The 16,602-nt window shown below is 41.8% G+C and overlaps 1 protein-coding gene across 2 annotated transcripts; it reads right to left on the bottom strand.

The window, feature by feature from the left end:
- Positions 1-3,359: 3,359 nt before the first annotated feature.
- cacng6b (calcium channel, voltage-dependent, gamma subunit 6b) lies at positions 3,360-13,212 on the bottom strand. Of its 2 annotated transcripts, XM_038711239.1 has the most exons (5): positions 13,079-13,212; positions 10,097-10,863; positions 7,167-7,241; positions 5,383-5,520; positions 5,079-5,299 (listed from the first exon to the last, which is right to left on the bottom strand). In XM_038711239.1, exons 2-5 carry the CDS (start codon positions 10,458-10,460, stop codon positions 5,079-5,081), a joined length of 798 nt encoding a protein of 265 aa, XP_038567167.1. In that variant the 5' UTR covers positions 10,461-10,863; positions 13,079-13,212. The 2 variants fall into 2 exon arrangements, with proteins under 2 accessions (XP_038567168.1, XP_038567167.1); XM_038711240.1 differs by lacking the exon at positions 13,079-13,212 and having other exon boundaries at positions 3,360-5,299; positions 10,097-10,460.
- Between the last annotated feature and the right edge of the window lie 3,390 nt (positions 13,213-16,602).

Genomic DNA, 16,602 nt, shown 5'->3' with positions numbered 1-16,602 from the left:
TACAAAGGTGGCGGATGTGGGTGTCAAATGTGAGATTTGAGTCAAGTCTGACTCCGAGGTTTGTAACAGAGGTAGACAGGGCAATGTGATGACCAAAGATGGGTATACTGCTGAGGGAAGAGGACTGGGTTTGGTGTGGGGTACCGATCAGGATGGCTTCGGTTTTATATATAGGATAGGCTACTATTATCTGATAATGAATACACTTATTTAGCTATTATCCCTAATCAAACCTTAACAAGACAGAAAACATTTATTTGTAAATCAATTGAATTGTTGAATCTCAAATAATAAGCAGCTGAAATGTTACATATAGGCCTACTATAAACATCTGTAGGCAGACATTAGCCAAATAAAGTGTAACCTATAAATATATTACTATTATACTAACATTAAACTTTTTATTGTCATTTTATTTAATATTATGATATTGTACTACAACACTAATTTATACTTAGCCTACACATTGCCACAGTGCCACCAATTACTTATCCATCATCCCAGCCCCAATCTTCCACCCGCTGCGGTTGTCTGTCTGTCTCCTGCCCCCACTGTCCTCTTTTTTGAAAACCAAAATATGGTCACCCTAACTTACTAGTCCATCTGTGTACACTGAAAGAAAGCCAGGCCTGCGTCTGTCTTGCGGCCTTTTATTACACAAAGCTCTCACCAACATTCGGGAGCCTCTTGCATGTTCACTTTCTTTTTCTCTCTTTAGCTTACTCCTTCAACGTCCTCTTCTGTCTCCTTGCCTCTGCCATTAGTTAACATTATGTCCATAGAAGCTGTGGAGCCTGGTTGTGTTGCCTGCTCGCTCTGTGTCCACCAGCAGCAGCATAATGTTCCTTGAAACTTGGGTGGCAAGCTAGTCAACAAAGTTAGACAGCAACAGACACAAGCGCACTTACAGTAACGTTACCAATGTCCGAGTGTGTTGTCTAGTTTGCTAACATCAACTTGATACCCAACAACTTGATTGCCCAACAGCAAGGCCAGGTCAGCCTCTTTTTTGCATCCTTTCAGCTTTTTTAGCTCACGCAACAAGTAAAAGTCAGGCCAATAGGTCTATTGCTCATCACTCTCTCATATTCTCTTCCTCGCTTCCATCCTTCTTCGGTTTCCTCACAGCCTCTGCCATGATATCCACACTAAGAATACTGAGCTAGCTTCTTCCAAAGAACTTCCATTGTAAATTCTATACTTTTGCTTCTTCTTATACCATGAGCTTCTGAAGAGTTTTGTTCATGTGATAATGCCAGAGGATCTTTAAGTAAAATTACAGCAACAAAATATACTTATGGAAGTATTCAGTATGAAGAATGGCCATTGTCAGTATTATATTATTAAATTATTAGTTCATTATTGTTATGAAAATTCTTGGGAGCAGGTCAAATCTTATTTTTAGAAGATCTCAAGCAACTCATAATGTCTTACAAATCATTGTTTATTAAAGCCTGGCAGGGAAGACTGGCAATAGCATATATGAGTGTGGACACAATGTAGTGCCAAAACTAAATCTTACAAATCCCTCTTGGTCCACAATATCCCTTTCTCTTTATCCCTTTGCTATGCCCTAAAAGGTCATTCTTTCGTGGCCTAAAGCTGAACAGTCAATCTGCCGGATGTTACACTCATGTCATGTTGAAATTTAGTGGTCTCATGAATTGCATTGTAAGCAGAGACAATGAGTGTGTAAACATACGAGACTCTTAGAAAACAACGTTAAGTTTTGTATGTAGAATCTTAAACTGAAAAGTTACTATAGTATAGAAAAATGTTGTGGAGTAAAAAGTACAACATTTCCCTCTGTAATGTAGTGTAAGTGCAATATAGCATAAAATGGAAATACTAATGTACAGTACTAGAGTAAATGCATGTAGTTACTTTCCACCACTGGGCTGTAACACTCACACTGTTTGCCTTTAGTGAGCAAATACTACTCTTTGTAGTTACTAAAGCACAAGGTCTCTAAGCTAATCTTTAGCATGCTGTGATCCTACAAAGACTTTGACCTTCCCTGTCAGATCTGAGGTTCATAATATTTGCAAATATATGGGTAGCACCAGATGGTAGGTATTTGCCAAATAGGATAATGAGAAAAGCAACTGAAAGTTAATTCAGTATGCTCTTCTGTGGCCACTGCCCTACCTGATCTTTTTTTCGGTGGTGGTCCCATCTGGCATCTCATACATGTTTTTGCATGAACAATTAAAAAATATGTCATGGTCTGCTTTGTTCTCTTCAGGCCCACTAGGCAGGTTTTGCTTGACCTCAGACAGGTGATCACTGGTAGGGAGAAAAGTGGGAATACTTCCAGAGTGTGGCTCAAGCAGGAGGAGCCCCTTCAGAGACAAGAGATGATACTTCATCAGATGCATCAGGCCAGAGGGAAGCAGTGTCACATCCTTGACAAGGGGCCTGAGATTCCTAGCAGTGCTTCTGGACTGGAGGATTAGCTATCAGCAGTGCCTTCCCCTGCTATTATCATACCTACTGCAGTCTAGTTACAGTCACAGTGATACAGTGATGAGAGATTCAAAGAGGAAGGATGAGAGGCTGCCAAAGCAAACTCATGCCATCTACTACACATCCACTATTCCTTATCACAGTTTAGGGTAATATATCTGAAAAATATAGGGACATTCATATTTTGGCAATATCACATTTTAACAGTTGACGTTTTCTCCTTGTGGGAGCTTCCACCTTCAATCCTTATCAACAATTCTAGGAAGCCCATTTCCATTTAACAAACATGCAGCTAGTGGTCGTGCACCACTTGTCGCACTGTCTCAGTAGGACTATTAACAGCTATATATACAACCAGGATAGTGTGTCATGTGGAATCAGTTTCTGCCCACTGAGAGTTAAAAGCATGTGTGAGAGTATGTGAGTGTGCATGCAGGTGACTGTCTGGATGCCACTCTCTCCCCAGCACACCGGGTGTTAGAGCAGATATTGGGACATCTCTGATCTGTTTGGTCAGTTGTCTGAGTGTGCGGGGCAGACAGCGCTGGAGGTGGGGTGGAGCATTTGTGACCGTCGGGTTCCCCTGGAGACAGAAGGGAAAGTGACACACTGAGGTCAGGGGTGGAGACGGAGAGGAGAGGGCACAGAGGTATGAGGACAGGCTGGGGGGTACATAGTTGAAATTCAAGGATAAGGTTTCCCAACCTCTACAGTGAAATGCATTACGATGAGCTCTGGCCTAATTATAGAGTAGTGGGTTTGGGGGTGGAGTGGGATGTTTGGCAGAGAGGTTAGGAATCACACTGTGAAGGGGTGAAAATGGGTGAATGTCAAGTTTGAGAGCACAGGGTGTCATGTCAATGAACAAAAGAGAGCCAATTATTTTACGTCAATTCCCTTTAATGATAAGTAAAACTGGCGCCACATACTGTACATATATGAGTAGAAATGAGCACAGCATGTGTTTTAGAATAGCATTTCTTGCTAGAGAGATATGGTGAGTTTCCTATCACAAACAGAAAGTGTATTTACGACATACATACTGCTACGGTGACCATTCATAAAATAAAAACACATTCATTCAGTTTATGTACAAAGTTGAGCTTATAAAGTGAGTCCATACAATCCTCTGATATACAAAATTGCTTCTCACAGTTGAATTCATTCAACATACATTCATCTGGTATACTTGATGCAGCATTCACCCAATAGTTGTAAAACACACATAAGTAATAAATAATGACAACTAAGGCCTCTTGTTTATTAAGTATTAAGTGTGAAAAAGCTTCATAGGCGAGAATATTAAGGACCCTCGTCGACTCTATTCATAAGGCAACATGTAGCAGATATGACAAGTAACTTCTTTGAAGGTAATCGGGACCTCCTCATCTGATGGTGGTTCATTCTGATGCGGATAGGAATTTTAAACTATGGAGGCCCATTTCTGCCTGAAAGAAATAGATGAAAAGTCAAACGTGATGAAAAAAGAGAACATACCTAAGGTAAGTCATAATTATGAGACGGTAAGTCAAACTTTCTGACTTGGTAACCATCATTTGAAATTAGTAAGTAAAGTTTTTGACTGACAATCTCATAATTTTGTAGCTTGTTAAGTTTAACTTTGAGACTGTCCTCCCAAGAGGAACGACAGCATCAGTCGTTTCAACAAGTGCCCCAAAACAATGCTTACATTCAAGTGATAAAGCCCTCTAGCAGCTGTAGTAATGAGGAAGTCAGATGGTGACTTTGTAAAGTGACGACGTCCATGTAGGGAGGAGGTCAGGGTGGCTGGATATGTCAACAAAAAATCAGCTGTTCTTTTCCCGTTTCCAACCAACAGTCAATGTTGTTGTTTTTTAAGCATGAGCACGATTGTTCCCTAACATTACACACATGCTTGTCATTATGCAAAAAAAACAACAACATGACGATGAAGGTCCCATAACCCTAAAAAGCAGTAATTGTGATCCAAACCATGATCTTTCCCCTCACTCCACTCAAGTAGTTGTTGTGCATAAAGCTAACCCAACCTTAACCATTGCATCATAAAACAGATTCTTTAACAGTGAATTTGAGAGAAATTATGATGTCTTGCCGATACGGGTGTCAGATCAGAAAATTGTTCTAGAGGGCACGGACAAAGAACAACATTTTATATATTATAGTTTTATTTGGGGGACTTGCTAACTTTTCATGTATTTTTAAATGTTCTTGGCAGAAATGAGCTTCCGTATTAAACAGACTAAAAATTTTAAAATAGAAACATGTCTGAGCATTTTAATTTTTTTATTAACTCTCCTTATATTAGCGGAAAGACAGCTATAAGCAGGCTAACAAGCCTATTTGTGACACACAGAGCTAAAAAATTAAACAGTCAGCAGTAGCCCTCTTGCTTCTTCCATCTGTTTTCTACTCAAAACTCTAAAATATTGCAAAAGCAAATTCTGGAGGCCACACTAATGTGTTGCTGACTTCTCTTCATACATTTGATTAAGACCTAGTATGACTTATTGAACAAATTAAATGCCAAGAGCAAGCAAAGTCACAAGAAAAGGACTTTTCCACTTGCGCAAGACCAAGAACACTGTATGAATATTTCAAGAATTAAAGTGCTAGGTGGCGCTATTCTTGTGTGGCAAGCATTTCTGCCAGGGGCTGAAAGGAAGGGAGAGGATGATGAAGAGGAAACCTCCAACAATAAGAATAGCTCCTGCTGAGCCAACGCAGGCCACAGACCAGGACAGCTCATGGTGTAAAGGTATGGAGTGATCACTGGACAGCAAGGCCAGCATGGACTGGTGAAATATCAGGACAGAGAGAAGGACCAGTACACCTGCACAGAGGGAGAAAATAATTGGTGCGATGAAAGACATTGAGAAAAAATATGTGGGAAAAAATAGGAGAATGAGGTCTCACCTGATAGGATGAAACAGAAGGAGGCCGGCTTGAGAAAGAAGGGCACTCCTTTGCTGAGGGACATGGCGATGCAGATGGAGCCCATTACCATCATGGTCAGACTCAAAAGGGCCAAGACAGCTGCTGCTAGATTCAGATCTGTAGGGCAGCAGATATAAATTTTAAAAAGAAAAGGGAATAAAGTATAAAAGTGTATATGAGAATATGTGAAAATAAGTGTAGTTAAAGATGAAATTCATAACTGTGTAGCAAGAAATCTTGCTGCACAGTTATAAGACGGTGTGAAATGCTATTTGGAAACTATTGAGTAGAATCAGACAATTCACCACCTCACAAAGTTTGATTCTACTGGGCTTATACTTGATTGTACTTGAGTATTGAAATGTGGGAATGCAAACATGGTGTGAATTGTACCACTTCCCATACTGGCTCTGTTTAAAACAGATTTTACTGGCATTGGAAACCTGAACAGGTGCAACCTAAAAAATCTGATCAACATTCAGCCGTTGCCAGCATTGTTTTTTTGACGCTCCACCACCACACATATTATTTTATTTTATTAACACAACAGACACAAGCTTTAGGAATGCGGTTCATTGTTTGGAGGCAGAAGAAGCCAAAAAGTAAGTGAGATAAATAACAATGAAAGCAATATAAAACAAGACTATGAGCAGTTTGCCCAGCTACACTTTACAGATTTAAGATTGAGTAACGCATTTTCCCGATCATTCATGGCATCAGTGCAAGTGTGTAGTATTTTAAAATGAGAGACTTAAAACTTGGTTGATGTGAATGGACAGCGCACAACTTGTGGTTTTTAAGAGTTTTGTTATTTGATGCAGTTGGCAGTATTTTAAAGAGCCCTTCTTGTTGGTGCCTGGTGGAATTTTTCAGGCATCTATGAGCTGGCTGCCAAACAGCAACCACTTTTAGTACAACAAGACTGAAGAGCCTAAACTCATGTTAGCAGCTCTGTGACAAAGCTAACATGCTGATGTTTAGCAGGTAGCCTATAGAGTTTACCACTTACACCATTTTAGTTTAGCATATTAGCATTAGCAATATTAAGGCATCACCAAAGTGATTACTTTTAATCCTGAACGTGAATGTCTGACCCAAATTTTAAGACAGTCCATCCAACAGTTAGGAGATATTTAACACAAAACCACAAATGTCAACCTCATGGTGGCGCTAGATGAAATGTCAGAGGGTCATCTTGAAATTATTCTCCTACATCATGTAAAAAGCATTAAAAAAATGAAAAATGAAAAGAAAAGGACAATCCATCCAATAGTTGCTTAAATGTTGAGGTTTGGACCAAACTGGTTGACCAACCAGACATTGCTAGCATGGAAGCTGCTTAACATATGTCTTTTGGGTTTAATATGCAAACAAGACCTTCTGATTGCATTTTGTTCTTACAGCTCTTATATGTTAAGTGTCTGAGCTTCGTTGAATACATCAAAGAGTCTCTCTTCAAAACATTTGACCAAAAGATAAAGTTGACTTCATGCTCACTGTGATGTATCAAGTGTTAAGCCACCTGCGCTGAAGCCAGTGGCTACCTGGACAGTAAGGTGAACACATTAATCAGTCTAATAGCTTATGATTTGCTTTGGAAAATGGGTGGCAGCAGAAGTTAATGGGCTGAAACATGCAAAAACCACCAGCGTGGTCCTCTGAGCATCCCCAGTGAACATCTTTATTGATAGTAGCTGCAATGAAACTGTTAGTGTGCATCTGTATGTGTAACAGAAATTGCAGGGGGGCGTATAATGTCTCACTCTTGTTAGTTGTCTTCTTGAATATGACTGCATTCTCCCCAGAGGTGAAGAATTTGAAGTAGGTGCAGTTGGATTCTGTGGGTAAAGGAAAAAGATCAGATCAGACTCATGTACACACACACACACACACACACACTCCTATGGATGGCCGCTGGTCTACTGTTATGTGCCCCCTACGCATCCGTGCACACTGTCCTTCCAGGCATTATTCCTATTTATATCCAAGTGTTGAGTATTAGCTGGAATACCCAGAGACACACACCACTCCACACACACACTGCCCAGCACCACACATACGGTGCCACCATAGAGGGTGAGAGACAGCAAAGCACTGAGGGTGCATGGCAGAGGGGAGAAAGGGAGGTAGACGGGGAGAGGGGGCAGATAGATAACAGAAAGGGAGAGGCGTGGCTGCATTAGAAGAAGAAGGAATGAGCGGAAGAGGATATGTGGGGTGAGTGAATGATGAACGGGGGATGTAGGAAATATGGATAGAGGCTCAGAGGATGAGATGGCTGGGAGGAGGAGGAGTGAGTTGGGGGCAGATGGAGGGGCGGTGAGTGAAGGGGAAGAGAGAGGGGAGCCACAGATGGAGAAGGAGGTGAGGGGAGCAGGAGATGTCAAGAGGGGGAGGAAACACAGAGGGGTTGGTTAATACTGCATTAGATATACACTCTCCCTCAGTCCCTGTCTGTCCCTCATCCTCATTTCCCCCTCTCTATATTTAGACAAAAACTGTGAAGTAGTCAGATTCCACTTGGCTTCACAAGCGCATAGTGATGACTTTCACCCACTGAATATTATTTGGTCCAAGATGACCACATGCTTGCGCACATACACACACAATCACACATTTCTTTCACACACAAATATGTTTGTGCCTGAGCACATTTTTTTATTGAAGCAGACATACCATTTATCAGCCCACTGATTTTTTTTAACACATTATGCTATCACAGTCAACTGGTTTTTGCTCTCGCTACCCCTGCTGAGGCTATAATTATTGAGCTGTCACGTTCCCTTCTCCAGCAGGCAGCGAAGATGGATAGCTGGTCTTGAGATGACAGACAGCAGGCCGCACTTTGCTCCGGACGGGAGCCAGAGGCATGTAAACAGGGATGTGAAACAGAGACGCAGAGATGGCAAAAACAGTTGTTTTTCCTCCAAACATGACAAGCCCACGGCCATGTGCGACAGGCGGCGTGGGCCAATAGTGTTAGCACGTGTGAGAAAGATTGTCAGAAGCATACTGGCTGCTCTCACACACCAACAGGCCATCTCAGAGGCAGCCAGGCATGCAGGACATTTAGACAAGTTTGATGAATTTGTACTTGATGACAGGAAAGAAAAAAAAATGTCATGACATATTATTCACGGTGATGTACGTGAAAAGTATTTATGCATATACAGTATCTCACAAGAGTACACCCCTCATATATTTGATTATATCTTTTCATGTGACAACACTGAAGAAATTACACTTTGCTACAATGTAAAGGGGTGTACTCACTTTTGTTGCCAGAGGTTTAGACATCAATGGCTGTGCGATGTGTTATTTTGAGGGGACAGCAAATTTACACTGTTACACAAGCTGTACACTCACTACTTAACATGGTAGCAAAGTGTCATTTCTTCAGTGTTGTCACATGAAAAGATATAATCAAATATTTAAACAAATGTGAGGGGTGTACTCATTTTGTGAGATATTGTACAAGATCCATGTGTATCTCTGCTGGAAGAAGCAATTTTACAGTTTATCCAGAGGTCTGCTGTGTCTTGGCGGATTCCCTGAGACAGGCCGTGATTCCAGATGCAGCTCCTCCTAAAGCCTGCCTTGCCTATCTGTAGCTCACTTGCTCCAATACCTGCCTCCATCTGTAGACTTGCTTTTCAGACAGAAATAGGTCATTGGGCAGATAATCAACACACTCTGGAGAACCTAACCATGATCAAGTTGAATAAAGTGCTTTTAGTAAGGAGCTGTCACAACTCTAAACATGGATGTTCGACAACACAGTAAACCTGTGTTCTGTCACTTGTCTGTACTATGCATACAACGATGATTAGGTATCCAGTCAAGGGAAAACCTTGAAAGGAATGCTTCACTACACTGACAATGTTGTGAATCACAAATATTATATTCTATGATGCTGCATGCACCTGCATGCTATTTTGTGTTGTTACAATATAATAAGTATTAGGACTTATTAAACAGCTTTACTGTCTTGCTCATGCTCTGTTTCCAAGCATTTCTTTAATGATTCCATTTGCACATTATCTGTATGATGACCTAGATACATATGTATGAAGGCATACACAACTATCCTCTCTCTATCCCTATGCAAGTTTACAGTGGATATACATATATACATACACTTGGGGAAATTACTAAATACATATCAAAGTTCAGAAATATGTTCCTTAGAAATCTGAAGATTGTGAGTAAGATGAAAATAATTTGTATTGAAATTAAGTCATCCTCAGTCTCTCATGGGTTCAGATATAAGACCTACTGATGTTGGCATATTCCCAGAGGGCATACATCATATTAATATGCCTACTCCCTCTGTTTTTACATCAGTGGTGATGGAAAAAGAGAAATGGAGGCGATTAAGTGAACACTTTTTTTCCTCAGTGATGTCAAACAACTTGCATCCTCTCTGAAACATCTTTTGACCCTTCTCTATGAATTCACCTTCATACTGAGGTACATACTGTAGCTGTACTGAAAGCAGCCTCGAGGTAGACTTGCATGGTCGGGCAATTCAGTTTGCAGAGAAGCAGACACAAGCAGACAGTCACAGAAACAAAACAGACACATGCCCTCCAGAAACCTCACCTGCTTACCTCCCAGACAGCACAGAGAACAGACAGACAGATGAACACAAACTCTCACAGAGACACAGACACACGCCAGCCAGAGGTCTCACCTCCAGGTAGTTCGACGGGGCCACAGCTTGTCCTCTCTGGGTCTATGTCAGCCACCCATAGGGTACGGATGCAGCCCTTCCACAGGCCATAGTGGGCCATCTGGCAGGTCTGATTGCCGCTGAAATTCTTTGGTTGGGCCAGCTCCACCCAAAACTCTGTCCCCATGCCCAACACCGTCAGGGTCACGCCAATGATAGACACAAAGAATGCCAGCTTGATCTTCCCCTCCTGGCTGTCACTCATCTTGTGGGTCCTCCTTTGTCCCCTTCCACCTTTAATTCCACCCAAACCCCCACCTTGTCCAGCCCCTGCCACCCCGATGCGACCCTCCTCATCCTGCTGTACAAAATAGTTGGACCACATAATGATCTAAACTGGCCAGGCCCGAGGAACGCCAGGGGACAGAACAGGACACTTAGGTTAAATATTAGAGGAGAAAATAATAGAATAAAATATCAAAGGAAGGTTTAGTGAGAAGAAAATGGTGAGAGGTTAAGGGAGAAGAGGGTGCAAGTTTGGAAGTTTTATAAGCAGTATGTTATAAAAGGAGACACAACTATCAGCTATCCTGTGATGGATGAGTACATTGAGCAAAAGCAGCCAGAGTGAACAAAGGCTCAAGTAAAAATAAGCGGGCTGAACAATGAAATTAGACAAAAAAAGATAGAACTATAATGAAATAGGGGCGGATGAAGTAAGGAAATGAAAAAATGGGAGGAGACGGAGGTAAGGACCAGGACAGCCAGTGTCTGTTTTCCGTCCAGTTCTGTGAAATAAAGAGATGAAACAGAAAGATGAAAGAACAGCCAGCAGATGCTTCACAAGAGCAAAATCCTTTCATCACCAGCGTAATATTTGATTTCCAACAGCTTTATCAGCATCCCTTCCTAAAAGCCATGTGACATGCTCTCAGCCAACAACAGATAAGCCATGTGGTGTTTCCCTGAAAGGCAGATTTTGCTTCAGATGAAGAAACAATTGGGCTGGATGAGCTAGTGGAGTCGGTTGGTGCATGGTCAAGTTGAGAGATAACGCCACAGCGCCAGAGAGGACCGCCCATCTTCTGTTTTCCCAGAGGAGTTGACAACAGCTCTTTCCCGAGCAGGTATACTATCTCTGGCTTAGACACAGATCCCCTTTTGATCTGAGGGGATAATGGGTTGCCACAAATACCTCCTATCCTGCATTACGTGTACCAGCCAACACTTGGAATCTGCAGCCATAACTGTCTTTCTGAGTGTGCACGTGAGTGAGTGTGTGGCATACACTGTAGGTGAGTTCAGACTTGTAGAGTTGTTTATGTTATTCCAAACTATGAGCAAGGGGCCTTTGGAGCTGTTTAAACAACGTGAGAGACGGGGCACAATGGTGATGCCGCTCTACACAGGGTGCATGAGAGGTGATAATTCATGCCTGAACCCTCTGACTGAGAGGGGGCTGCAGTAATTAACCGTGTGGTGCAGTCCAACAGGTCACATAGTGTAGGCAAGAGGCCTGGCCATTTAGGAAGGCAGCACCAGCAGTTGGTGGATCACTTAATTCAGAGCTTTGAGCTGACAGCATCAGAGGTTTTATATAGGCAACGCACCACATGAACTCACTAAGTGCAAGTCCTTTGTAAACAGTAGTTTTCAGAGTATAGATGTGAGTAATACTGTCAAAATGGCCAATGCTGAGACAGTTACATATAAACAACCAGAACAAAACTATGGTCACGGTCAGCAGGGGTAAGGGAACACTGAACATTCAGAGCTGAAATGATCAGTTGCTTAATCTGACAGACAATGAATCTGCAACTATTTTGATACTTGATTCGTTTAAGTAACTTATCAATCAAAACTCCCACCGTCCTCTGGTTCCACCTTCTCCGAGGTGATAATGTTGTTTCTTTATTGGAAACGGAAAATCTTTGGATATTTGACCGTTGGTTTGACAAAACAAGACATTTGAAGACATCACATTTTGCATTAGTTAAACGACTGATCGGTTAATTTAGAAAATAATCTGCCGATTAATTGACAATTAAAATGATCATTATGATATTTGTAAGGATAATTTCTGGTATAGAATTTACTTTACAATGTAGCAAATGTGTGCAAAATCACATATAAAATAATCTAACTAATGTTCAAAGCAACAAACTGTGTTTCACTGTCACCACACTCTGGGTGAAACAAAAACTTAAATAACTAATAATGTCACTTGACCTTCAAAAACTTAAACTGAAAGGTCTAGCTACACAACAGGCCTTCTAGTGAGATTTTTGACAACTAATTATGTCATATTTTAATTACAACCTGCTTGGAGAAAATAATTTGGACAACAGAAATTTATAGAACGATAACGTGATAAGATTATATCATCATGATATTATTACGAAGTCGATAAATGTGATAATATCAACGTATCCCCTGATCACAACTCACAGCAAGCACTGTAAAGTGATATAGTCTTCTAAAATTAAAAGCTAATAAAAAGTAAATTAAGGGTGTCCCTAATGAACTGAAGGTTTGGAATAGCACCCGTGCATTAGAATACTCCCCCAACATTAACTGTAATACAGAATATCAAGACTGCAGCTGCTGACAGCCATGTTAGTAGTTATACAATTACAAACCTTGATCACATTACATCCATATTAACCACAGGATGCTCAGAGGGGTCACAGCACGGCAGGCTACTCAACCAGAGGGATAACACAGACAAATGCTCACTTTGTAATAAAAGATTATCATAAGCAGTGTTCGCACACAGGTTTCCGAGGTTGATAATACAACAAAAACTAATGGTGCACTGACCTAAGTTTTGTAGCAGCTGAGCAGATCACAAGTTTGTTCACATGGTGCATTGTATGTAGTGAAAATCAGGAACTCTCTCTCTACTATTTCACCACAGACAGCCACTGCCACCTGTGTCACACACGGGCATAAGAAAGCAACTACTAGCTAATGCACTTGAGTGAAAAGAAGAATAAGTCTGACCTGTTTGGTGCGTGTTGCTCAGTTCAGGAGTAAGAGACGCTTGAAACTTAATAGAGGGGGAGAGTTGTGATGGGAGACTTAGTGAAAGAGAGAGAGAGAGAGAGAGAGAGAGAGAGAGAGAGAGGAAAAGGGGTGGGAGGGAGGTATATAAGGGTTATGGAAAGTGAGTGTAACAAGGGAGGGGGCTGCAGTCTGGTTGGTTAACACAGTTTATGATTAAATGTGTGCGTGTGTTTGCACTGCCGTTTCCCCCTACAAGACTGCACCTGTAACTCGTGCTCAATCTCAACAGCACCCTGTTTTACTCCTCACATGTTTGATATCCTAAATCAATAAGCAAAGGTGCTGCACGACAGCCCTGATTAAAAACATGTTTGTGTCTGTGAGAGCCTTGCTGTTTGTGTGTGTGTGTGTGTGTGAGTGTCTATTTTGGACAGCCACCTGTTAATGACATTAAGTAAAGAGAGGGGCCAGGGTGAAGCAACAGAGTATACTATGACAAAAGTGAAAATCTGACCCAGAGACAGAGAGTGAAAGTGAAACGGAGAGACTAGTAGAGTAGCAGAGAGATGGATGGGAAAAGGATATGAAAGAGGGATGAAAAGGTAAATCAACACTAATGTCTGGGGTAGATGCAGATGTGGACTACACTAACTGACAAAAAGTGGTTTAGAGAAGAAAGTTTGCGGCCCCATAAGTATTCCTCACTGAACAAGGTACAGAGAGATTTCAGAGACAGCCTGGTCTTATGGAAAGCTTTTCTCGTGGCCCAGCCCTGCTTGGCTCCTCCGCAGTTTAGGTTACATACGTGGCACAGCGCGAGAGAGGCCAACCCCAACGGCTAGCCATGCTTAGGGAGGGCAGGGAGAGGGGGAAGGGGAGAGAAAGCTGGGGGCTGAGGGGAGGGGGGGGGGGGGTACAAACTGAGAGTGAGTAGGGGACAGAGAGACAGAGAGAGAACCGGAGAAAAAGGACGAAACAGGCTGTAGGCTGTGACAGGAAAATAAACACCTAGGATGTCCAAAACAGTCAAGCCCTGTTCCCTTTTTAGGAGACATTGTTGTGACGCCACAGCGCAGCTTGCAGATGGAAAGAAAGATGTTGGGCACGTGACAGCCGTGATAAATTGATTCATCTGGAGAGAACAGCTATGTGTGTTAATGCACATATGTGTGTCTGTTCTTTACAATGACTTTGCTTCTAATTATGCTGCCCATCTCTGCTCCTCCATCATATGAGATTGATAGAAAGTGCCCACAGACAGTGTGAGGCCATCAATAATCTACAGTATGCTGATGTGAATAATCTTGTCTCCACATCACTCATGTGTCCCTGTCAGCAGTGCTAATTTATGCTTGAACACACTGAGTGCACACATGTACGCGCATGTATGCAGCCATGCGCGCACTGGCCACACAGCTGCATCCATTTCTTACTTTGACGTTGCAAAGTAATGTTTGCTGAGGACATTTGCTCGATTAAAGCTTAAAACTGGAGTTATCTTACATTTTTTCTTATTGTCAACAAACTCCCCTGACAGGATCAAACCCAACAATAAATTGATTGATGAAGTGGCGCCTGTGGAGCCAAAGCCTGATTCAGCTTATTCCTTTGTGTCCAAGTTCTCCGATGTCCAAAAACTACATAATACAATACAAGAATACATCTGTGGGGAACACTTGACAACACGGGCACTGTAGTTTATTTACAATCCATCCATGTGCCGTAAATACAAGCTAGCACACCAAATCTGCAGCTGCTCTATATTTATATATTGCATGTTACCTCTGTTCTTCTTTGCAAGCGCAGTTTGTCTGTGCTTGACAGATTTCATGGCTTTTGAACGTGTTCCTGTAAAGATACTGATACATTTCAAGGTCACATCACATGACAATTCTGCACCAATTATTTCTGTTGAGCTCTGTTAGGTGTCGTGTGTTGCTCTGGAGATTGACTAATTAAATTGCTAGTAGGCCTTTTTCACAGGTGACATTTTGACTTGTCATAGTAGGAAAAGCACGTGTTACCAACAACACTAATGATGGTTCAGTTCTTCAGTTCAGTTGTCCCAGTAAGTGTGACAGTGAGCCAGCATTCACAATACCAGGACCCTGAAACTGGCGCAGCTGGAATGGAAATGGAATTCAGCCATCATTCATTTATCATAATATACACCCCAGTACTTTTCCTTCTGTGACATGTAAAAATGTCTTCTGTGAAAAAGGCCCATTCGCACTCAACCTGACATTTGTACCAGAGTTAAGTGCTTTTCTATGGGATGTTTACATTCTTTTAACTCCAATATGAAAAATGCAAACGTACAGAGTACTGCATCCATCCTGCTCCAGTGTTGCACTCTTCCACTGCTGCAGTGTTCTATCTTTCTGAATGAGGATCAATGCGGAGATACTGCCCAGAATGACAATGACCATCACCAGAGTGTTACATTCACCACTAGAGGGAGATAATGTTTTTACAATCTTCACTGCAGCATCAGGCCTGGGGAGGGTAATGCAAATAACATTTAATGGGTCCCATTTTAGGCAGCATGAGTGTTTTGATGTATATGAGAGGCAGGGTCAGCCTGACATGTTTCTTCTGGTGGAGCAGCTCAGGGAGGGCTGCTGTTTTATCTGCGCCCTCCGGGAACAACAGGGTAAAGTGTTGCATCAGTGGCCCTGCTGCTGGGTTTTGTGCAGTGGGGTGCAGCGATGCAGATGGTGATGGGCAGTATAGAGCTGACACAGGACAATATTTCATGTCAGAGATTGCATTGCAACCATTTTACAGAAATTCCCTGTCGAATACATCCAAGGTGGACAGTTTATGGCATTTATTGCTGCTCAGGGGCTTGCTCAAGGCCTCCTTTGGCAGTACCCAGGAGGCGAACTGGCACCTCTTCAGCTACCAGTCCACACTCCGCAACTGTGGTTCGGAGCCTAATCCTTACGGACTAAGCTACTGCCTTCCCAAGTGTTCAGGAGCTCCATACATTAGGAAGGCGGTATCTGATTACAAACTGACATCTGCTGGTGAGATGTTTGGGACGGTGATAAACTTACTGTCGAATATAGAAGTGAATCTGTGAATGTTTTAAAATGAAACCTGAAGTGATCTGAAAGAGAGTGCATACTTGAAAAAAATATATCATAAATTCCAGTAAGTTGCAATGCAAAGAAAGCATTTTTGTAGAAGAAAACGTGTGAGGAGTTTTATATGTACTTATACCCATGCTATGTTGCAGTTTCGCAATATATAATATATAGATGTCATATTACATAAAGTATTTTTTGTGACTGACATAGCTCCATCGTTCAGACATTAACTAGAGCTTGATAAATTCTGCCATCGACTAAATGGACATGGCCCCAGTCCACTACATCTCCATAATTAACTGTGAATGTCAATGCTCGCTGGTTGAACAAAACAGTGCTGCAGTGGCGTGGGTATGCATAAGAGAGGAAGCATAAAGTAGTAAGACTTCATGTAAATTCAGTTTTTAATCAACATTTGAAAACAAACTG

Source organism: Micropterus salmoides, unplaced genomic scaffold (assembly GCF_014851395.1).
Source record: "Micropterus salmoides isolate LMB-PRFRI ecotype aquatic unplaced genomic scaffold, ASM1485139v1 Ms_hic_scaffold_11, whole genome shotgun sequence".
Classification (NCBI taxonomy): domain Eukaryota; kingdom Metazoa; phylum Chordata; class Actinopteri; order Centrarchiformes; family Centrarchidae; genus Micropterus; species Micropterus salmoides.
Note: the sequence above shows the minus strand (reverse complement) of the source record. Positions and strands in the feature narration are given on the sequence as shown.